The 22,856-nt window shown below is 45.5% G+C and overlaps 2 protein-coding genes across 3 annotated transcripts; one reads left to right on the top strand and one right to left on the bottom strand.

Moving 5' to 3' along the window:
* Positions 1-4,985: 4,985 nt before the first annotated feature.
* On the top strand, positions 4,986-14,457 carry LOC144505297 (uncharacterized). The gene is made up of 2 exons (XM_078231395.1): positions 4,986-5,083; positions 11,185-14,457. Exon 2 carries the CDS (start codon positions 11,505-11,507, stop codon positions 12,909-12,911), a length of 1,407 nt encoding a protein of 468 aa, XP_078087521.1. The 5' UTR covers positions 4,986-5,083; positions 11,185-11,504; the 3' UTR covers positions 12,912-14,457.
* A 2,096-nt stretch (positions 14,458-16,553) lies between these two features.
* On the bottom strand, positions 16,554-21,498 carry LOC144505299 (uncharacterized). 2 transcript variants are annotated; one of them, XM_078231400.1, is made up of 2 exons: positions 21,346-21,498; positions 16,554-20,565 (listed from the first exon to the last, which is right to left on the bottom strand). In XM_078231400.1, the coding sequence occupies exon 2, from the start codon at positions 19,746-19,748 to the stop codon at positions 19,134-19,136; it is 615 nt and encodes a 204-aa protein (XP_078087526.1). In that variant the 5' UTR covers positions 19,749-20,565; positions 21,346-21,498; the 3' UTR covers positions 16,554-19,133. The 2 variants fall into 2 exon arrangements, 1 of the variants encoding a protein (XP_078087526.1); XR_013499806.1 differs by having other exon boundaries at positions 20,149-20,565; positions 21,209-21,423.
* Positions 21,499-22,856: the final 1,358 nt, after the last annotated feature.

Raw genomic sequence — 22,856 nt, 5'->3', positions numbered from 1 at the left:
CTGACCTGGCTCGTTCCCCATTACTAGGTCCAGTATAGACCCCTCTCTAGTCGGGCTATCTAAATATTGTTCCAAAGAAACTTCCTGTACGCATTTTACAAATGCCTCCCCATTCAGACTCCAGGCCCTACGCGATTTCCAGTCTATACCAGGGAAATTGAAGTCTCCCACTACAACAACCCTATTTTTCCTGCACCTATCCATTATCTCCTGACATATCCGTTCTTCCACTTCCCTTGGGCTGTTGGAGGGCCTGTAGTGTACCCCCAACATAGTGACTGTGCCCTTCCTATTTCTGAGCTCCACCCACAGTGACTCATTACATGACCCCTCTGAATTGTCCTCCCTCTGCACTGCTGTAATATGCTCTCTAACTAATACTGCTACTCCCCCACCTCTTTTGGCCCCTCCTCTGTCTCACCTAAAACACTTGTACCCCGGAATATTCAGCTGCCAGTCCTGTCCCTCTTTCAAACAAGTCTCTGTCACCGCAAACACATCCAAATTCCTCATAAGCATTAAGGCCCTACGTTCGTCTGTCTTACCTGCTACGCTCTTTGCATTGAAGTAGATGCACTCCAGACCTCCAGGCCCAGTGAGGTCATCCTCCCCCAGAGTGCTCTTCTTCTTTGCCAGCCTTGTCCTGGCCCCAAGCTCGTCCCCAGCCTCTACACTTGTAGACATAATATTTTAATCCCCGCCCCCCTGCCATATTAGTTTAAACCCACCTGAACTGCACTAGCAAAGCTCCCAGCCAGGATATTCGTGCCCTTCCAATTTAGTTGTGACCTGTCCTTCTTGTACAGGTGCCATCCTCTCTTGAAAACTTCCCAGTGATCCAGGAATATGAAGCCCTCCCTCCTGGACCAGTCCTTTAGCCAAGCGTTCAATTGTACTTTCTCCCTATTCCTACCCTCACTGGTCCTAGGCATTGGGAGCAGCCCAGAGATTAGCACCCTGGTGGCCCTACTTTTTAGCCTATTTCCCAACTCCCTGAATTGCTCTTGTAGGATCCCCCTGCTCTTCCTATCTACGTCATTTGCACCAATGTGTACAATGACATCCGTTTCTTTATCCTCCCCTTTTAATATGCCTCCTATCTGCTCGGAGACATCGAGTACCCCAGCACCAGGTAGGCAGACCACCATCCTGGAGTCCTGTTCGCACCCACAGAATCGCCTGTCCGTGCCTCTAACCGACGTGTTCCCCACCACTATTGCTCTCCTAATCCCTCACTTTCCTTTCCAGCCACAGAGCCTGACTGTGTGCCAGTGACCTGGTCACTGTGGCTTACCCCTGGAGAGTCGTCCTCCTCCACACTATCCAAAGCAACATACTTGTTTTGGAGGGGGACAACCACAGGTGACCCCACCACTAATTGCTCACTCCCCTCCCCTCTCACACCTGTCACTGAGCCCTTCCTATTATGAGAGACAGCCACTGGAATACTCTCTGGTACGTTACCCTTATGACCTTTACTCCTCCTAACTGTGACCCACGTGTGTCTTCCCCCTGAAGCCCCGGTGTAACATGTCTATTTGTCTCTCATTCTCCCTGACTAGACTAAGATCATCAAGCCACTGCCCCAGTTCCCTGACGCAGTCCCTCAGGAGCTGCAGTTCCATGCACCTGGTGCAAACATGAACCTCCGGGCGGCTAGGTGTTTCCAGGAACTCCCACATCCCACACAAAAAGCAACAAACTGGCCTATCACTCATAGCTACCCTTTTCCTTTATAGGAAAGGAAAAGAAAAAAAACCTACCCCGCTCCTACCCCGCTTTGCCCTTTCCCCCGAAGCCCTGTGAGCCAAAGCACTTACAGCTCACACTCTGCTCCCTGCTCACTCCACTGCCCGCTCCCAACACTGCCCGCTCAGAAGTGCAGCCTGCTTTTAAACCCTCCAAAAACCTTCCCAGGTTTCTCCTGGGCCTACTTCCAGTTTTGGAAAAAAACCCTCCGATTTTTAACACACATTTAACTGAAAAATAAATAAACCAAATCTCAAATTAATCTCAGAGTAAAACACATAAAAGATTTGATCCATGGTGCTCATGTAGGACACCCTGTCTTGTCTAATGGAGGGATGACTGTGTTATTGAGGCAGAGGTTAGAGCAGAGCTATCATTTCCCATAGCAAATTTTCTAGAGATCCACTTGAGTGATCAAACTACCAGCCATGTTGAATATACAAATGAGCTTGATAAATTAGAATTCTGCAGACAAGAAGAAGCTAACATTTTAAGGTGCTGAGGAGGACATAGCAATGGGCAAACCCAGGAATAAAGATGTACACATGTCCAAGCAGAAGATTCAGTAATGCAGGAGATGAAATGAAGAGATTGGAAAATAAAGCCACTCTCAGTTGTGGATGTTGTGTCAGAGAGAATTAAACAAAGGAGAAATTGAGGCAGAGAAGCAAACTGTGATTACATAGCAGACCAAGATTCCTGAAAAGGTCACACTAGCAATGCTAGAAACAGAAGGAATGTTGGCATATGGTGGGGAGCACGGTGGCACAGTGGTTAGCACTGCTGCTCCAGGGACCTGGGTTCGATTCTAGGCTTGGGTTATTGTCTGTGTGGAATTTGCACGTTCTCCCTGTATCTGCCTGGGTTTCCTCCAGTTGTTCTGGTTTCCTCCCAGTCCAAAAATGTGCAGGTTGGGTGCATTGGCCATGCTAAATTGTCCGTTAGTGTCCTGAGATGTGTAGGTTAGAGGGATAAGCGGGGTAAATATGGGGGTTACAGGGATAGGACCTAGGTGAGATGTTGTTGGTGCAGACTCGATGGGCTGAATAGCTTCCTTCTGTACTGCAGGGCTTTTATGACCTAAGTACCGGAAATAGAGTACCACAACCATTTCCTTGACAAGTGGCGGACCTAGATTATGAGTGAGTTGCCAAGGCATTCAACTGTATTGCATCTGATAATGGCACATACATGCATGGTAGAGTAAGATGCTCAACAGAGAAAAGGATCAAGGATTAGAGAGTGGCACCGTCCACATAGTGAAGTTTGTAGTCCATGGTCAGTGCACAGTCCAGTACAGAATTTGGAAAGGACCATACAAGACTATATTTGGAACTGTGAATAGTTGAAGAGTCTATGCAAGACTATATTTGCAACTGTGCATAGATAAGTCTACCAGTAGAAGTTTTATTTTAAAAACGAGCCTCAATTGAACAATCACTACATCGATTTACAAATGTCTAAATTGTGTGTATAATGTTTATTTGGTATGTGGGTTTGAGTAAATTGATTTCGAAGACTGTATAAAAACTAGAGGGAGAGGGATGTAGTAATTGTTCTGTCTGTCTCTTTAAGGCAGCACAGCAGAAGTGGGTTACCTGACTCGAGAGGTCAATGGGGACCGAGAGTGGGTGATCACCCCAGAGGATGGAGTCTTCTCTGGGGCAGAATCCGTCCAAAAGCCACACAGTAAGCATGTAAGGACTGGAGTAGCCAGGCTGGCTGCACCCCGCTGTACTAAATTTCTCTTCATTAATAAGTACCTTCTTGTTCCTAATAAAGCCTTGAGTGCCTTAATGAAGACTGAAGTGCCACGCTATTACAGTTTGGGAGTCGAATCTGTAGCAGGGTCTACGATAGTTGTTTCCCTCTTCCCAATATGTAATTGGAAGAAAGTTCTGCCTATCCAGTACTGGATGTCAGACAAAAGCTGCAGCCAATCTAGCAAGTCTCAGAGTACAGAATTTTCTCCTTAGTTCCCTGTTGGACTTATCGGTTACAATCATACTATCCTGCCCCTTGATTTTCTCATAAGTGGAAATGATAAGAAAAATCAATTTTTGAAATCTTAAACGAAACTCCAATCTTTCAGAGTAACAACAAACTCTCAATTCTGATATCATTCTTGCAAATCTTTTCCACAATTTCACCTAGTCTTCTTTTCCCCTTTTTTATACGACAGAAACCAGAACTATACAAATTGTATAACTTCATTATTTCTGAATTCTTGTTAACTTTCTTGTTGTATTTTTGTACTTTTCCTACCAAAGGACATCATTTTACATGTTATCATTTGCCAAATCATTGACCAGACAGACAGTCTTGTTGTATTTTAAAAATATATATCGTTTGCATCTCTAATTTTATCGCCTACATGACATCAACATAGTCATCATAAGACTGGTATTAACGTCACCATCTGCCAAGGTGATATTGGAACCCGGGTCCTCAGTACATTGCTCTGGGTCTCTGGATTAATCATCAAGTGACAATGCCACTATATCATTCCTCCCCATCATTCATTAACTATACACCACAATTTGATTTGATTTATTATTGTCACATGTATTGGAATACAGTGAAAAAATATTGATTTTTTTTTGTACGTTATATAGACAAAACATACCGTTCGTAGAGCACATAAGGGAGAAGGAAATGACAGGATGCAGAATATAGTGTTACAGTCATAGCTTGGGTGAGGAAAAGATTTAAATAAAACATTATGAGAGGGTTTAAAAGAGTTATAGTTCAGTTTTCAAAGCATAGAACAAAAGCAAAAGATCGATCGAGAGAGCATGCTAGGAACAGCTCACAAGAGGTCGGCACGCTTCGGCGCCATTCTGAATCTTGTGGTATCAGCCGCAAATTTTGACAGTTACTTATTCCCTCGGCCAGATTACGATTCTAAACTATAAATATCAGTGGTACAAAGGCTGTTCCTCGTGGATCATCTTACTGGGCATTTTTCCGACTGATATTGGGGATGGATAGTGAATTGCACAGATTGCATCAGAGATGAAGGTCACCTTATTCGGGTTTATACATGATTTATCTGTTTATGCTCTGGCCCTGATCTCGATTGGGACGCCAATAACTTTAATGTCACCAATGGTGGATTATTTACCCAGAATACTAGGAGCTGCAGAAAGTCCCCTATCAGTAACGATAGGACGCCAGTGCGCAGGTGCGGACCCGGTTTGTGTTCTGACCATGCGCAGTGTCATTGATGTCGAAAATTGGAGGCGAGCGGACGGTTTGGGAGGCGGGAGCTGATTGTGAGCGCAGGGGAGGGAGAGAAACCGAGGGCGCCCTGGGAACTTTACAAACTTCTGGGGTAAGCCGAGGTCCGAATAAGAGGCTATAGGCTCCGTGTTTACCCCGCGGTGACAAGTCCCGGGGAGCGGACTCATTGTCCGCCATTTTGCGGTTGGGAATTAGGGCGAACCAGAGAGGCGTTATATTGACGTCTATATAACGTTCTTCTCCCTGACGGGCCAGGGTTGATGTGGAGATGCCGGCGTTGGACTGGGGTAAACACAGTAAGAAGTCTCACAACACCAGGTTAAAGTCCAACAGGGTTATTTGGTAGCACAAGCCACTGGCTTTCGGAGCGCTGCCCCTTCATCAGGTAAGTGGGAGTTCTGTTCACAAACAGGGCATATAAAAACCCAAACTTAATTTACAAAATAATGGTTGGAATGCAAGTCTTTGCAGGTAATCAAGTCTTAAAGGTACAGACAATGTGAGTGGAGAGAGGGTTAAGCACAGGTTAAAGAGATGTGTATTGTCTCGAGCCAGGACAGTTAGTGAGATTTTGCAAATCCAGGCAAGTCGTGGGGGTTACAGATAGTGTGAACCCAAGATCCCGGTTGAGGCCGTCCTCATGTGTGCGGAACTTGGCTATCAGTCTCTGCCCAGCGACTCTGCGTTGTCGTGTGTCGTGAAGGCCGCCTTGGAGAACGCTTACCTGAAGATCAGAGGCCGAATGCCCGTGACCGCTGAAGTGTTCCCCAACAGGAAGAGAACACTCTTGCCTGGTGATTTCGAGCGGTGTTCATTCATCCGTTGTCGTAGCGTCTGCATGGTCTCCCCAATGTACCATGCCTCGGGTCATCCTTTCCTGCAGAGTATCAGGTAGACAACATTGGCTGAGTTGCAAGTGTATGTACCGTGTACCTGGTGGATGGTGTTCTCACGTGAGATGATGGAATCCGTGTCGATGATCCGGCACGTCTTGCAGAGGTTGCTGTGGCAGGGTTGTGTGGTGTCGAGGTCACTGTTCTCCTGAAGGTTGGGTAGTTTGCTGTGGACAATAGTCTGTTTGAGGTTGTGCGGTTTTTGAGTGGGGGTGTGGGGATGGCCTTGGCGACATGTTCGTCTTCATCAATGACATGTTGTAGGCTCCGGAGAAGATGTCATAGCTTCTCCGCTCCGGGGAAGTACTGGACGACGAAGGGTACTCTGTCCGCCGTGTCCCGTGTTTGTCTTCTGAGGAGGTCCGTGTGGTTTTCAACTGTGGCACGTTGGAACTGTCGATCGATGAGTCGAACGCCATATCCGGTTCTTATGAGTGCATGTTTCAGCGTCTGGAGGTGTCTGTTGCGATCCTCCTCATCTGAGCAGATGCCGTGTATACAGAGGGCTTGTCCATAGGGGATGGCTTCCTTAACGTGCTTCGAACAAAACCTCTTCACCGCAGAGCACCTTCAACCGATGCTATACACTAGATACATCGATGACATTTTCTTTCTCTGGACTCATGGTGAACAATCACTGAAACAACTATATGATGACATCAACAAGTTCCATCCCACCATCAGACTCACCATGGACTACTCTCCGGAATCGGTTGCATTCTTGGACACATGCATCTCCATCAAGGACGGTCACCTCAGCACCTCACTGTACCGCAAGCCCACGGATAACCTCACGATGCTCCACTTCTCCAGCTTTCACCCTAAACACGTTAAAGAAGCCATCCCCTATGTACAAGCCCTCCGTATACACAGGATCCGCTCAGATGAGGAGGATCGCAACAGACACCTCCAGACGCTGAAACATGCACTCATAAGAACCGGATATGGCGTTCGACTCATCGATCGACAGTTCCAACGTGCCACAGTTGAAAACCACACGGACCTCCTCAGAAGACAAACACGGGACACGGCGGACAGAGTACCCTTCGTCGTCCAGGACTTGCCCAGAGAAGCTACGACATCTTCTCTGGAGCCTTCAACATGTCATTGATGAAGACGAACATTTCGCCAAGGCCATCCCCACACCCCCACTTCTTGCCTTCAAACAACCGCACAACCTCAAACAGACCATTGTCCACAGCAAACTATCCAGCCTTCAGGAGAACAGTGACCACGACACCACATAACCCTGCCACAGCAATCTCTGCAAGACGTGCCGGATCATCGACACAGATGCCATCATTTCACGTGAGAACACCATCCACCAGGTACACGGTACATACACTTGCAACTCAGCCAATGTTGTCTACCTGATACGCTGCAGGAAAGGATGTCCCGAGGCATGGCACATTGGGGAGACCATGCAGACGCTACGACAATGGATGAATGAACACCGCTCGAAATCACCAGGCAAGAGTGTTCTCTTCCTGTTGGGGAACACTTCAGCGGTCACGGGCATTCGGCCTCTGATCTTCGGGTAAGCGTTCTCCAAGGTGGCCTTCACGACACACAACAACGCAGAGTCGCTGAGCAGAGACTGATAGCCAAGTTCCGCACACATGAGGACGGCCTCAACCGGGATCTTGGGTTCATGTCACACTATCTGTAACCCCCAAGACTTGCCTGGGCTTGCAAAATCTCACTAACTGTCCTGGCTGGAGACAATACACATCTCTTTAACCTGTGCTTAACCCTCTCTCCATTCACATTGCCTATACCTTTAAGACATGATTACTTGTAAAAACTCACATTCCAACCATTATTTTGTAAATTGAGTTTGTGTCTTTATTTGCCCTGTTTGTGAACAGAACTCCCACTTACCTGATGAAGGGGCAGCGCTCCGAAAGCTAGTGGCTTGTGCTACCAAATAAACCTGTTGGACTTTAACCTGGTCTTGTGGGCCAGAGTTACCCTGGCAACTGGCCGCAATCGTGCGAGAGAAAGGTTCGGCTTATTCAGTGATCGGGTCACATGGGTGGCCATCTTGGTGAGGGAAGAGGGAGTGGGCGGGGTTTCAAAGTCTCTGTGTGTCTCTGGAATTTTGGATGATGTGAACTAGTGGATCCACTCTGCCTGCAGCTCCCTCTGAAAATCCTAGGATGCAAAGCCAGGCTCTAGGGGAGTTAGAACATCGAACAGTACAGCACAGGAACAGGCCCTTTGGCCCACGATGTTGTGCCAAAGGTGACGCCAAATTAAACTAATCCCTTCTGCCTCTCCTTGATCGGGGACTTTCTGCAGCTCCTGATATTTCTGGATAAATAATCCACCATTTGGCGTCATCTTTGGCACAAAATTGCAGGCCAAAGGACCTGTTCCTGTGCTGTACTGTTCTATGTTGTTACTCCCCGAGAGCCCATGACCTTGCATCCTAGGATTTTCAGAGGGAGCTGCAGACAGAGTGGATCCACTGGTTCACATCATATCCCTCTATTCCTTGCATATTCATGTGCTTATCTAAAAGCCCCTTAAATGCCCCTATTGTATCTGTCTCCACCACCAGCCCTGGCTGTGCATTCCAGACATTTACCACTCTTTGTATAAAAAAAACTGGTCCCTCACATCTCCTTTGAACTTTCCCCCACTCGCCTTAAGTGCATTTCCCCTCGAACTAGACATTTCAACTCTGGGAAAGAAATTCTGACTGTCAACCCTTTTGATGCCTCTCATAATTTTATACACTTCTACCAGGTCTCCCCTCAGCTTCCACGACTCCAGAGAAAACACTCCGAGTTTGTCTAGCCTCTCCTTATGGTTCGTTCCTCTAATCCAGACAGCATCCTAGTAAACCTCTTCTGCACCCTCTCCAAAGCCTCCACATCCTTCCTGCAATATGGCGACCAGAATTGAATGCAATACTCAGTGTGGGCTAACCAAAGTTTTATAAAACTGCAACATGACATCCTGACCCACTGCCCCAACCAATAAAGGCAAGCATGCCATATGCCTTCTTTACCACCCTATCTACTTCTATTTCAGGAACCGCAAGATCCTTCAGTACATCAATGCTGTTCAGGCTCCTGCCATTAACTGTATACTTACATTTGATCTCCCAAAGCGCAACACCTCACATTTGCCCAGATTAAACTCCATCTGCCATTTCTCCACCTATATCTGCATCTGATCTATATCCCGCTGTAACCTTTGACAACCTTCTACACGATCCACAACTACACTTATCTTTGTGTCATCTGCAAACTTACTAACCCACCCATCTATGTTTTCATCCCAGGTCATTTATATATATCACAAACAGTAGAGGTCCCAGTATGGATCCCTGTGGAACACCACTAGCCACAGACCTCCAACCAGAAAAACACCCTTCCACCATTGCACTCTGACTACTATGTACAAGCCAATTCTGAATCCAAGTGGCCAAGTCACCATGAATCCCATGCATCATAGAACATAAGAACTAGGAGCAGGAGTAGGCCATCTGGCCTCTCGAGCCTGCTCCGCCATTCAATATGATCATGGCTGATCTTTTTGTGGTCTCAGCTCCACTTACCCGCCCGCTCACAATAACCCTTAATTCCTTTACTGTTCAAAAATTTATCTATTCTTGCCTTAAAATCATCCAATGAGGTAGCCTCAACTGCTTCACTGGGCAGGGAATTCCACAGATTCACAACCGTTTGTGTGAAGAAGTTCCTCCTCAACTCAGTCCTAAATCTGCTTACTCTTATTTTGAGGCTATGCCCCCAGTGGAAACAATTTCCCTGCTTCTATTTTATCTCTTCCCTTAATAATCTTATATGTTTCTATAAGATCTCCCCTCATTCTTCTGAGTTCCAATGAGTATAGCCCAGTCTCCTCAGTCTCTCCTCATAAACCAACCCTCTCAACTCCGGAATCAACTTAGTGAATCTCCTCTGAACCCCCTCCAGTGCCACTATATCCTTTCTCAAGTAAGGAGACCAAAACTGCACACATTACTCCAAGTGTGGCCTCACCAGCATCTTATACAGCTGCAACATAATCTTATTGTTTTCAAAATCCATCCCTCTCGCAAGAAAGGACAAAATTCCATTTGCCTTCTTAATTACCTGCTGCACCTGCAAACCAACTCCTTGAGATTCCTGCACAAGGACACCCAGGTCCCTCTGCACAGCACAATGCTGCAATTTTTTACCATTTAAATAATAGTCCATTTTGCTGTTATTCCTACCAAAATGGATGACCTCACATTTACCAACATTGTACTCCATCTGCCAGACCCTCGCCCACTCACGTAGACTATCTATATCCCTTTGCAGACTTTCAGCGTCCTCTGCACATTTTGCTGGGCCATCCATCTTAGTGTCATCTGCAAATTTTGACACACCACACTTGATCCCCAACTCCAAATCATCTATGTAAATCGTAAACAATTGCGGTCCCAACACTGATCCCTGAGGCACACCACTAGTCACTGATCGCCAACCAGAAAAACACCCATTTACCCCCACTCTTTGTTTTCTGACGTTAACCAATCCTCTATCCATGCTATTACATTACCCGTAACACTGTGCACCTTTCTCTTATGTAGCAGTGTTCGGTGCAGCACCTTGTCAAATGCCTTCTGAAAATCCAGATACACCACATCCACAGGTTCCCCATTGTCCACTGCACATATAATGTTCTTAAAGAATTCCACCACCTTAATCAAACATGACCTTTCCTTCATGAACCTGTGCTGCGTCTTACCAGTGAGACAATTTATATCCAGATGTCTCGCTATTTCTTCCATGATGATAGATTCAAGCATTTTCCCGACTACTGAAGTTAAGCTAACCGGTCTAAAGTTACCTGCCTTTTGTCTACCTCCTTTTTCAAACAGTGGCGTCACATTTGCTGTTTTCCAATCTGCGGGAACCACCCCAGAGTCCAGTGAATTTTGGTAAATTACCACTCGTGCATTTGCTATTTCTCCCGCCATCTCTTTTAGTACCCAGGGATGCATTCCATCAGGACCAGGAGACTTGTCTACCTTTAACCTCATTAACTTGCCCAACACTACCTCTTTCGTGATAATGATAGTTTCTAGGTTCTCACCTGCCATAGCCTTCCTGTCATCACTTTTTGGCATGTTATTTGTGTCTTCACTTCGAAGACCGACTCAAAATACCTGTTCAATGCCTCAACCATTTTCTCATTTCCAGTTGTAAGAGGGAAACAATATTCCACAGGAGCTAGAATTCTCTGTTTTGAATTTCTATCCTGTACTGACAGTGAAAACTTCTGTAAACTTCCTTTCCAGGTCGTGGAATGAGAGGAATTCCAGATCGCAAACTCAAGATCTGACAGTGTCTCTCAGTTCATCAGCACCAGAATGTCATCAGCCTTTAAATGTGGAAGGAGAATATTTTATCTGCAAAAGGTTTTCCAACATCTGCGTGACTGAAAAGGCCCGACACACACAGACCCGATACAGACTGTTCCAGAGCAGTGACTGTGGAAAGTGCTTTTACCAGTTAGCCTGAAACCATTCATAGCCTGGAGAAATCATACCAACGTTGTTTGTGTGGACAAGGATTCAATTGATCGTCAGACCTGGAGAAACACAAGGACACCCACACCATGGAGAAACCATGGAAATGTTGGGACTGTGGGAAGGGATTCAGGTCCCCATCTCGACTGAAAATGCATCGACGCACTCACACTGTAGAGAAACCATTTACCTGCTCTGTGTGTGGTAAAGGATTTGCTCGGTCATTTAACCTAGTGTCACACCAGCAAGTTCACACTGAGGAGAGGCCTTTCAAATGTTCTGACTGTGAAAAAAGCTTTAAGAGCAATGGGGGCCTAATTCAACATCAGCAAGTTCACACCGAGGAGCGACCTTTCAAATGTTCTGATTGTGAAAAAAGCTTTAAGAGCAATGAGGGTTTCATTCAACACCAGCAAGTTCACTCTGAGGAGAGACCTTTTCAATGCTCTGTCTGTGGGAAGAGTTTTAAGAGTTCTGGGGGTTTAATTCAACACCAGCATGTTCACACTGAGGAGAGACCTTTCAAGTGCTATGTGTGTAGGGAGAGTTTTAAGAGTTCTGGGGGTTTAATTCAACACCAGCAAGTCCACACTGAGGAAAGACCTTTCAAATGCTCTGTCTGTAGGGAGAGCTTTAAGAGTTCTGGAGGTTTAATTCAACACCAGCAAGTTCACAGTGAAGAGAGACCTTTTAAATGCTCTCTCTGTGCAAAGTGTTTTAAGAGCAACGCAGGTTTAATTCAACATCAACAAGTTCACTCTGAGGAGAGACCATTCAGTTGCTCTCAGTGTGAGAAGAGCTTTAAGAACTGTGAGGGTTTGATTCAACATCAACAAGTTCACTCTGAAGAGAGACCTTTTAAATGCTCTCTCTGTGGGAAGTGTTTTAAGAGCAACGAGGGTTTAACTCAACATCAACAAGTCCACTCTGAGGAGAGACCTTTTAAATGCTTTGTCTGTGGGAAGTGTTTCAAGAGCAATGAGGGTTTAATTCAACACCAACAAGTTCACATTGAGGAGAGACCGTTCAGTTGCTCTCAGTGTGAGAAAAATTTCAGGCAATTATCCCACCTCACCGAACATTTACGTGTTCACACTGGGGAGAGGCCCTTTACTTGCCCCGTTTGTGGGAAGGAATTCACTTGTGCTTCCCACCTCACTGAACATCTACGTCTTCACACTGGGGAGAGGCCCTTCACCTGCTCCATGTGTGGGAAGGCATTCACTTGCGCTTCCCACCTCACTGAACACAAGCGTGTTCACACTGGGGAGAGGCCTTTCACTTGCCCTGTATGTGGGAGGGGATTCACTTGTGCATTCCACCTCACTGAACATCTACGTGTTCACACTGGGGAGAGACCCTTCACTTGCTCCATGTGTGGGAAGGGATTCACTTGTGCTTCGCACCTCACTGAACATCTGCGCGTTCACACTGGGGAAATCATTCATCTTCTCTCAGTGTGGCAAGAGGTTCAAGCAGTTTTCCACCCTCACTGAACACAAGCATGTTTACACTGGAGAAAAACTGTTCAGTTACTCTGTGTGGGAAGGAAATCACTGCTTTGTCTCACCTCAGTCAACACCAAAGTATTCACACAGCGGAGGACCCATTCACCTGCTCTTTGCGTAGGAAGGGATTCACATGCTATTCTATCATAGAAACATAGAAATAGGAGAAGAAGTCGGCCATTCGGCACTTCAAGCCTGCTCTACCATTCGTAATGATCATGGCTGGTCACCCAATTGAATAGCCTGATCCTGCCTTCCCCCCCATATCCTTTGATCTTTTTCGCCCCGAGAGCTACATCTATCTCCATGAACTGCTTTCTGTGGTATCAGCAGTCTCAAAACTATTCACTCCGCTGAGAGACCATGTAAATGTTCAAACTGTAGGAAGACATTTACAAACAGAAATGAACTAATGAAACACCAGCGTATTCACACTGGGAAGAGGCCATTCACCAGCTCCATGTAGATGGAAGGGATTCACTCAATCATTGCAGCTCAGTAAACATCAGCTTCTTCACACTGATAAGAGGCAGTTTCAATGCTCTGACTGTGGGAAGTGTTTGAAAAGCACAGGGAACCTGCTGAGCCATAAACCAACTCATACTCAGGTTTTGTGAGGACAAGTTATCAATATTCTACAGGTTACGACTCACCAGAGACTGAACGGGAATAGTTATGAAAAATAATGGCCGGAATTCTCCCAAAAAAATTCTAAGTGTCTAATTTGCGTGAAAACTGTTGTAATTCACGCTGTTTTTTTTCAGTGGGAGTTCAGAGAAGAATCTCCCACACTGTGCACTCCAGAGGTCATGAGTGTGTATATCATAATAAAGCTGTGGGTGGGGACTATTCCTATTCAGGAGTCTGACAGCATAGGGATCAGTGCATGTGCAGTGGCCCCGTACTGCTGGCTGCCCAAATGCTGGCCAGCCCTGCGATGCCCGCATTGCTGACCCTCCGAGCCTCCCCATGGCCTGTTCGCTTCCCCCCCTCCACCCCGACCATTTCTGAGTCAGCCCTGAACCCCTCTTTCCAACCCACCCAATTCCCCACCCCCACAGTACCACCCCGATCACTGGCTTCCCTCCTACCCACATCGATCGTCTCTACAGAGTGGCAGCGGGAACCCCCACCCACACCGATCACCCCATCAGGCCCCGCCCCATGGATCCCACCCTTCCAGAGGCACCACCCCTTGGCACTGCCCCATGCTCAATGGGTAGTGCCAAGGTGTCCCCTGGGCATTGGCACTTTTCCCCTTGGGCAGCGCCAGTGGGCCCAGATGGGCATTGCCCGGTTGCCAATGCCCATGCTAACCGATCCTCTCCAGGGCTTCGATTGCCCCCCTGTTTCACTCCAGGAAGGTCGGGGTGCTTGTTTTGCGTTAGTGGGAAGCTACTGTAAACCCTGCTTGAGTGAGTCACTCTGATGAGGGTGTGATGCTAGTGGGGCTGGAGATTTTAGTCCCAGGCCTGCTAATCTCACATAAATGAAATTCAAATGAGTATGTAAATAATTTCCGCACCTAACTGCCGATTTCCGGCATAGAGCTGATGCCGCCGGAAATCTGGTGATGGAAGATGCTATCGCGGCGGGACCGCATGAATGAACCCCCCTCCCAAATCAGCTGATGTGAGAATCTCCCGTCCCGCTAAAAAATGTGTCTACGTGAGCAGGTCAGAAAATTTGAATCCTGTGTTGAGTAACGTCCTCACTCCCAAAGCTTTTCTATCATCTACAAGGCATATGTCAAAAGTGTGATGGAATACTCTCGACTTGCTTGATACCATCTAGGGCAAAGCAGCCCGCTTGACTGTGTCCCTTACACAAACATTCACTCCCTCCACTGACACACACACTAGCAGCAGAGTGTTCCATCTACAAGACGCATTGCAGGAACTCACCAAGGCTCTGGCAGCATCTCCCAAACTCACGACCAATTGGAAGGACAAGCGTGGAAGATACATCGAAATACCTCCTGGAAGCTCCCCTCCAAGCCACTCACCATCCGGATTTGAAAATATATCACTGTTCCTTCACTATCACTGGGTCAACATCTTGGAAATCCTTCCTGCAGCCTGCTGGGTGTACCTGCAGCACATGGACAGCAGCGGTTCATGAAGGCAGATCATCACCACCTTCCCAAGCCAATTAGGGATGAGTAATAAATACTGGCCTTGCCGGTGAAACTCACATCCTTTAATTAATAAAAATAGGCTATTCAGTTGCTGTGTTTGTGGCAAGGGATTCACTCGTTTAAGTGCACTCATTTCGTATCAGCTTGTCCACACTGAAAAAAGGATTAAATGTTTAACTGATCTGCTGAAACACCAGTGCACTCACACTGGGGAGGGAGTGGTTATGTGCTCAGTGTGTGAAAGTGATTTAACCTAACATCTACCCTGCTGAGGTACCAGTGACTTCGCAAGTGACTGCATGGGTTTCACTCTGATGCTTTTGCTGCTGTTAATCACATTCAGGATAGAATCATGTTCATTCTGACGGTTGATGAAATCAGTTTGTGTCTGAGAGGAGACTGACTGATATCCTAATACTGACTGTTCCATTTTTGGGTCTTTTCTCCTTTGTGAATGGAAGATTTGTATTTCTATGGAGCCTTTCAGGATGTCCCAAAGTGCTTCACAGCCAATGAGGCTTTTTTGAAGTTAGTCACTGTTGTAATGTAGGAAATGCAGTCATCAAATAATGCAGCAAGTTCCCACAAATAGAAATGTGATTGTGACCAGAGAATCTGCTCAGTGATGTTTGTTGAGGGATAAATATTGAGCAGGACACGAGGCAGAACTCCTCTGCTCTTTGCAATACCTCACAGGAACCTTTACACCCAACTGTGGGGAGATTGGGGCCAAAGTTGAAAGTCTCAGCTGGAAGATGGGATCTGTGACAGTGCAGTGCTCCCTCAGTATTGCATCAGAATATCAACCTGGATGAAACACTCATGTTTCTGGATGTGGATTTAAACGCACAATCTCCTGACACAGAGATAGGAATGTGCCAATTGAGCCACAACTAACACCTCAACATTATTCTGGACTATTTTGGTTCTCATACCTACAATTTGTCCATAGACAAGTGTTAGATTTTAGTGTGGGAGTCACAGATTAAGCAAAAAGAGGTTTCAATTCATTGATAATTTGAAAGAATTTTATTAAGAAGCTGCAGTTTTGATATCAGACATCAACTAAATAGGGAGAAAAGACATATGGCCCAGAACATGTACACACAGTTCACTGGTCCCTGATTGGACAACTGAACGGAGGGAAGGGATGTCGATCTCCCTGGATGGAGTTTTCAGTCTCCTTGGAATGGTTTACTGGACCCAGATCGGAAAAATGGAATATAAAGATTATCTCCTAGGCTGGATTTGGCAGCTTATCTTTTGTCAGTCTCCTTGGGCCAACATGTTTGGCTGAAGCCAGCATGGATCACTGTGAGAAGCTCTTTGAAATGATTTTCTGTCTCAAAAGCCCTATCAGGTCTTGTGTCAATCACTATCACTTATTCAATTGTTCATGAGCAAGGGACAGGCATTTAAGGTAATCCTTCCTATTTCCATCAAAAATCTATGAATTAATTTCCAAGTTTATTACTTGTTGGGACATTCTGTTTCACCTTTATTCAGACAGCTGGTTTACATACAGGATCATGAAATCCACCATCCGATAAGCTTTTTCTTGTTTCAGAGTCTGTGTTATAGATTGTCATTGGCAGAAATGTTTGTCAACCCAGAGAGAGCAATTCCTATAATATTCAATAAATTTCTGAAGATTTTACAAGATTATTGGACCTTATTTCTTACAGAGCTCCCAACCTTAAGGAGGGAATGTCCCTGCTGACTTATGACAAACTGACTTCTGGCTGACCCAGCTATGAGCTTGTTTTCCTAATGCCTTGATTACATTCTGTCCATAATTAGGGCAAATAAAATTGTCAGAATTAGCAACATGAACCTTTGAGCAGCCCCCAAGAATAAACATAAAAACATTTCTAGTAAATATGGTAACTATAAACAGATTCACCCCCTTCACCCCCATGCACATCATCCTCTCCACAGTGGATCATCCCCCCTCACCCTGGATCATTCCCGTGACCATAGATCATCACCCTCCTCCCCCACACCCCCCCCCCCCCCCCCCAGTGCAGATGATCTCACACAATTTAAAATTATCAGCGTGTTGTAAATACATTTCCAACAAAAGTTCAAGGTTCCCCGGTTCTTAAACACCATTTTAAACATTGTTTTTCCAATTCTTATGACATTTTTCTCCACTTTGTCCAATTTGTGTTGTTGTTTTTTCACTCTCCCTTCAGGTACCTTTCCAAATGACTGTAATAAAACAAAAAAAGCGAGCTTTTACAGATAAGTTTCAATCTTCTCAGTGAAAGAGTTAAAGTGGATAGAGCTTCCAATAGGTTGTAATCTCTGAATCATAAGTTCAATGCTGAAGCTTACATTCAGGGAATCAAACTTTTCAGTATCATTAACAATCGTATAAATACATTGTAATTCATAAAGATTTGCTTTCATCCAGTAATTATACTTTCCTCTGGAGAAGTAGGCAGCATTTAGATTAAATAACAACTGTACAACTCTCTTGTAGCTGGTGTATTAGAAAATCATGTCCACTGTAGGTTTGTCAGCACAGATACCTCACTTTGCTTCTAGATACATTCTGTGTGCAAGTGGATGAACTCATTTAGCATTGCCACAGTGAAGGTCTTCCCTGTAATGCTCGGGTGTGAGATGCCCCTGTAATTGTTGCAATCTCCTCTGTCACCTTGGTTTATAATATGCTGTTGATCTTTGCATCATGCATGTCCGGTGAAGTGGATCCTATCGCCCAAAGGAGCAGGATGTCCTGAAGGTCTGTTTGAGCAATTCAGCTGGAATTCCATCCATGCTGGGAGTCTTTCTGTTTGCTAAACAATTCGTGGCCTTTCAAGCACAAGTGATCAGACTTCCATGTGCAGCACAACCATGACAGGAAGCTGTGAGAGAGCATCTGGGAGATGTCCGTCCCCTGTAAATGCAGCTCACAGTAATATTCGACCCATCTGGCACATCCAGTTTTGTCGGTGAGTAATCAAACTGGGTGAGTACTTGTGGGGAGGCAGTGGCCTAGTGCCTAGTGCCTCGACTATTAATCCAAAAACCCAGCTAATATTCTGGGGACCCAGGTTCGAACTCCACCATGGCAGCTGGTGGAATTCGAATTCAATAAAAATTATCTGGAATTAAGAATCTACTGATGACCATGAAACCATCATCAATTGTCGGAAAAACCCATCTGGTTCACTAATGTCCTTTCGGGAAGGAAATCTGCCGTCCTTATCTGGTCTGGCCTACATGTGACTCCAGAGCCACAGTAATGTGGTTGACTCTCAATGCCCTTGGGCAACTAGGGATGGGCAAATGCTGGCCAGCCAGTGACACCCATGTCCCATGAAGGAATAAAAACAAAATTTCAACATCTGCTGACTTCAGGGGGGCAAACTTTGGTGGACCAAATGCCGCCTTGATTCCAACACACATCACACCTGGGTTTCTGTTGTCACAGGCAGTTTCGATTTATTGATCCAGTGTTTATTTGTACAGTATCTTCCTCTCTTTTGCATGACTGTCTTGGTCGCTTTCAAGTTATGCCATGTTCCAGCTGTTGGGTTTATGTTGCACATCAGGTAGACTTTGTTTTTTGGTTCAAATGCAAGATGTCATCTCTGCTGAGTGGGTCTCCAACCAGGTTTTGTTGTAGTTTCCACCATTTCCAAATGTTGCTGCTGCTGTGTCAGAAATGATTCAACTCAGCAACTTCTAAACTTCATCAATATCAGTGTCGATTATTGAAGTTTTTATTGATGAAGCTTTTATTGATGTGGCTGTAAAATATTTTTGCTATTTTGTTTCATGGTCCTTGACAGTTTAATTTCATAATGGCAGTGTCATGTGAAGAATGCGTAAGCCAATAAGAATTGTCAGCAAGGGTTAATCAGCAATTTCTCATTGGAGCTGCTAATCAGTGGAATCTTTCAGACATTGGATTATATATTTTCCAGCAAAGTTCAATTTAGGATTTAAGTAAAAGTTCATAATTTTATTGTTATCAAGTTGTTAACATCAGCAGAAAGAAACTTACTGTTGTTGGACAGTCAGTCCTGAATGTGTTAAACAGCAGAGTGCATCCCTTGCAGTCACTTGTGATTTTGCTGGTGTTTCAGTAGATATCGTGACTGAGTGAATCCCTTCCCGCACATAGAGCAGGGGAATGGCCGTTCCCCGGTATGAGTACGTTGGTGTGCACTGAGGGTGGAAGGATGCCTGAACCTCTTTCCACAGGATGTGCAGCTGAAGGGCTTCTCCTCACTGTGAATTCGCTTGTGCGACACGAGGCTGGCTGACTGAGTGAATCCCTTCCCACAGACAGAGCAGGTGTATGGTCTCTCCCCAGTGTGAACTCGCTGGTGTGTGCTCAGGCTGGACGACCTCCTGAAGCCCTTTCCACAGGAGGTGCAACTGAACGGTCTCTCCCCAGTGTGAATTCGCTGGTGTGTAACTAGGTTGGCTGACTGTCTGAACCTCTTCCCACAGGACGTGCAGCTAAAGGGCTTCTCCTGAGTGTGAACCCTCTCGTGTATCATGAGGTAGGCAGACCGACTGAATCCCTTACCGCACACAGAGCAGGTGAACAGTCTCTCCTCAGTGTGAACTTGCTGATGTGCATTGAGCTTCGATGATTGCCTGAACCTCTTCCCACAAGAAGTGCAGCTGAAAGGCTTCTCCTCGGTGTGAATTCGCTGGTGTATCATGAGGCAGGATGACTTAATGAACCCCTTCCCACACACGGAACAGATAAACGGCTTCTCCCCAGTGTGACTACGTCGATGGACTTCCAGCAGATGTCGATAATTGAACCTTTTACCACAGTCCCCACATTTCCACGGCCTCTCCCCAGTGTGACTGCGTCGATGGTTTTTCAGCAGAGATGGATAATCAAATCCTTTACCACAATCTTCACATTTCCACGGTTTCTCTCTGGTGTCAGCTGCAGTGTGACAGCGTTGATGGTTTTTCAGCAGTGATGGGTAATTGAATCCTTTGCCACAATCCTCACATTTCCATGGTTTCTCCCCAGTGTGATTGCGTCGATGGTTTTCCAGTTGCTCTGGGTAATTAAATCTTTTACCACAATCCTCACATTTCCATGGTTTCTGCCGAGTGTGAATTCGTCGATGGAGTTCCAGCAGGGATGGATAATTGAATCCCTTCCCACAGTCTTCACACTTCCAAGGTTTCTCCGTGGTGCCGGTGTCCTTGTGTCTTTCCAGGTTGGACAATCAATTGAAGCCACATCCACATGTATATGGTTTCTCTCTGCTGTGAATGGCATTAAGTTTTTTTCAGGCTGTGTAATTTGGTAACGCTCTTTCCACAGTCAGTCACTTGAACCCTCACTCAGGGGTGTGTACCTCGAGGTTTTTCCGATCACACTGAAGTTTGAAATGTTCTCCCACAGATAGACAGCCAAACACTTCTTCCTCCTCATTCAAAGTCAGATGATATTTGGACTTGAATTATGATGTTGGATTTCTGTTTAGCATCTGTGAATCCTTCCTTTTTAAGACCCTGTAGAAGGAGTTCATCAAAGTCATCATTATAAGTACAGGATAGAAATTCAGAACAAACAATAGATTTCATGGAACATTATTTTCCTCTCATGTTCCTCAAAGATTTAAGTTCCTGTCTGACATACTCCCTCTTGTGATGCAATCCAAATCCATCACAAAATCTCCACAATTTAATATGAATTAGAATTATATGAATTAGCTCCATCATTCAATAGGATCATGGTCAATCTGTTTGTAACCAATCGAATTTCCTATCTCTCTCAATATTTTAACCACACACCCTGACCCATTTATACTTACTCCATTTCCTGTTAACTATCCAATCTCCTATCCATGACAATATTTTATCCCCGACACAATTACCCATTGTTTCCTGTTAGCTATACAAAAACATACCCCTTTGAACATTTTAACGCCGACACCATGAACCATTTACACCCACCCTCTCTTTTCTGTGACTATCCAATCTCCTATCTATGTCAACATTTTACTCCCTACATAATTACCCATTTATACCTACTGTTTCCTGTTAACCATCCAATCACCTATCCGTAACAATACTTTATCCGCTACACGATTACCCATATAGACATACTCTCTCCTGTTGGTTATCCAAACTCATATCCATGATAGTATTTTACCTCCAAAACATGAGGGGCTGATCCAGGATCTCGCTCAGTCTGCTCATGCGTGCTGCCGCCCATCAAATCCCGGAGCTCCTCACTCGGGGCCTTCACAGGTCCTTATGAAATGATAAGTTGATTCTGTATTGACTTACCTGGCTAAAAAGGAAGTCAATACAATGCAGGGTATTGACGAAGACTCGATACCTTCCAACCGACCTCAGTTTCTCACCCGCTCCCAGTTTTCGCGCAGCCGCCTGACACCAGTTTCATATGCGCACTACGCATGCTCCAGCTCGCAATGCCCCGAGTGATTGACGGCGTCTACAGACCAATAGAAATGGAAGGCGGGGCTGGAGGACTAAGCAGGAAGCTACTGGTCCTCCAACCAATCGGAGTCAATGCGGGGCGTGGCTCAGCCCGGCTCCCATTCATTGGCTGAAACGCGGTATCATTTTGAAAGCTGATTTTATTGAAATTCCATTGAAAATGACCCTTCTGTTTGTGGCTTTAAACAGATCAAACCCTGTGGGTGTAGAGCCAGCATTTCAACATTTGTTCGTGAAATGAGCGATTATGATTAAATTAAAACAGGAGCTGAGTCCACGAAAAGATCAGCCATGATCTTGTTGAATGGCGGAGTTGGCTCGAGGGACCAGATGGTATACTCCTGCTCCTAGTTCTTATGTTCTAAGGGGTAATTTAAAGGAATAACTGGGAACATTACCATTAGAATAATAAATAAGCTGACAGAAGTTTAGGACAGGTTACAGAGAAGGTTAATACTGTCATCATTCAGAACATGATGTAGAGATGCTGACGTTGGACTGGGGTAGGCACAGTAAGGAGCCTCACAACACCAGGTTGAAGTCCAACAGAATCACAAGCTTTCGGAGCGCTGCTCCTTCATCTGGTGAGTGGAGAGGTAGGCTTCACAAAGAAACCATATATAGACAAAGACGCAATTGCAAGACAATGGTTGGAATGTGAGTCTTTACACGTAATCGAGTATTTACAGGTACAGACAGTACGAGTGGAGAGAGGGATATGAACAGGGTTAAAGAAGTGTGAATTGTCTCAAGCCAGGACCGTTAGTAGGATTTTGCAAGCCTAGATAGTTATCGACATCAGGAAGTGTAGTGGAGGGCATACCCCTGTCTACATCAATAGGGACGAAGTAGAAATGGTCGAGAGCTTCCAACCTTTAAGTGTCTAGATCACTAACAACCTGTCCTGGTCCCTCCATGCGGATGCTGTAGTTAAGAAAACACACTGACACCTCTACTTTTTCAGGAGACTAAGGAAATCTAGCATGTCACCAACTTCTACAGATGCACCAAAGAAAGCATTCTTTCCAGCTGTATTACAGCTTGGTATGGCTCCTGTTCTGTTCAAGACTGCAACAAATTACAAATGGCTATGAACGAAGCCCAGTTGATTATAAATTGCAAATGACTGTGAACGAAGCCCAGTTGATTACTCAAACCATCCATTGACATTGTCTACACTTTCCACTGCCCCAGAAAAGCAGTCAACATAATCAAGGACTCCACCACCCCAGACATAGTCTCTTCCACCTTCTTCAATCAGGAAAAATATACAAAAGTCTGAGGACATGCACCAACCGACTCAAGATTAGCTTCTTCCCTGCCACCACCAGACTTTT

The sequence above is a fragment of the Mustelus asterias genome, chromosome 16 (genome assembly GCF_964213995.1).
Source record: "Mustelus asterias chromosome 16, sMusAst1.hap1.1, whole genome shotgun sequence".
NCBI classification, from domain to species: domain Eukaryota; kingdom Metazoa; phylum Chordata; class Chondrichthyes; order Carcharhiniformes; family Triakidae; genus Mustelus; species Mustelus asterias.
Note: the sequence above shows the minus strand (reverse complement) of the source record. Positions and strands in the feature narration are given on the sequence as shown.

Coding starts and splice junctions, on each gene's coding strand:
- LOC144505297 (XM_078231395.1), top strand. CDS start 11,505: ATGGAGAAACCATGGAAATGTTGGGACTGTGGGAAGGGATTCAGGTCC.
- LOC144505299 (XM_078231400.1), bottom strand. CDS start 19,748: ATGATACACCAGCGAATTCACACCGAGGAGAAGCCTTTCAGCTGCACT.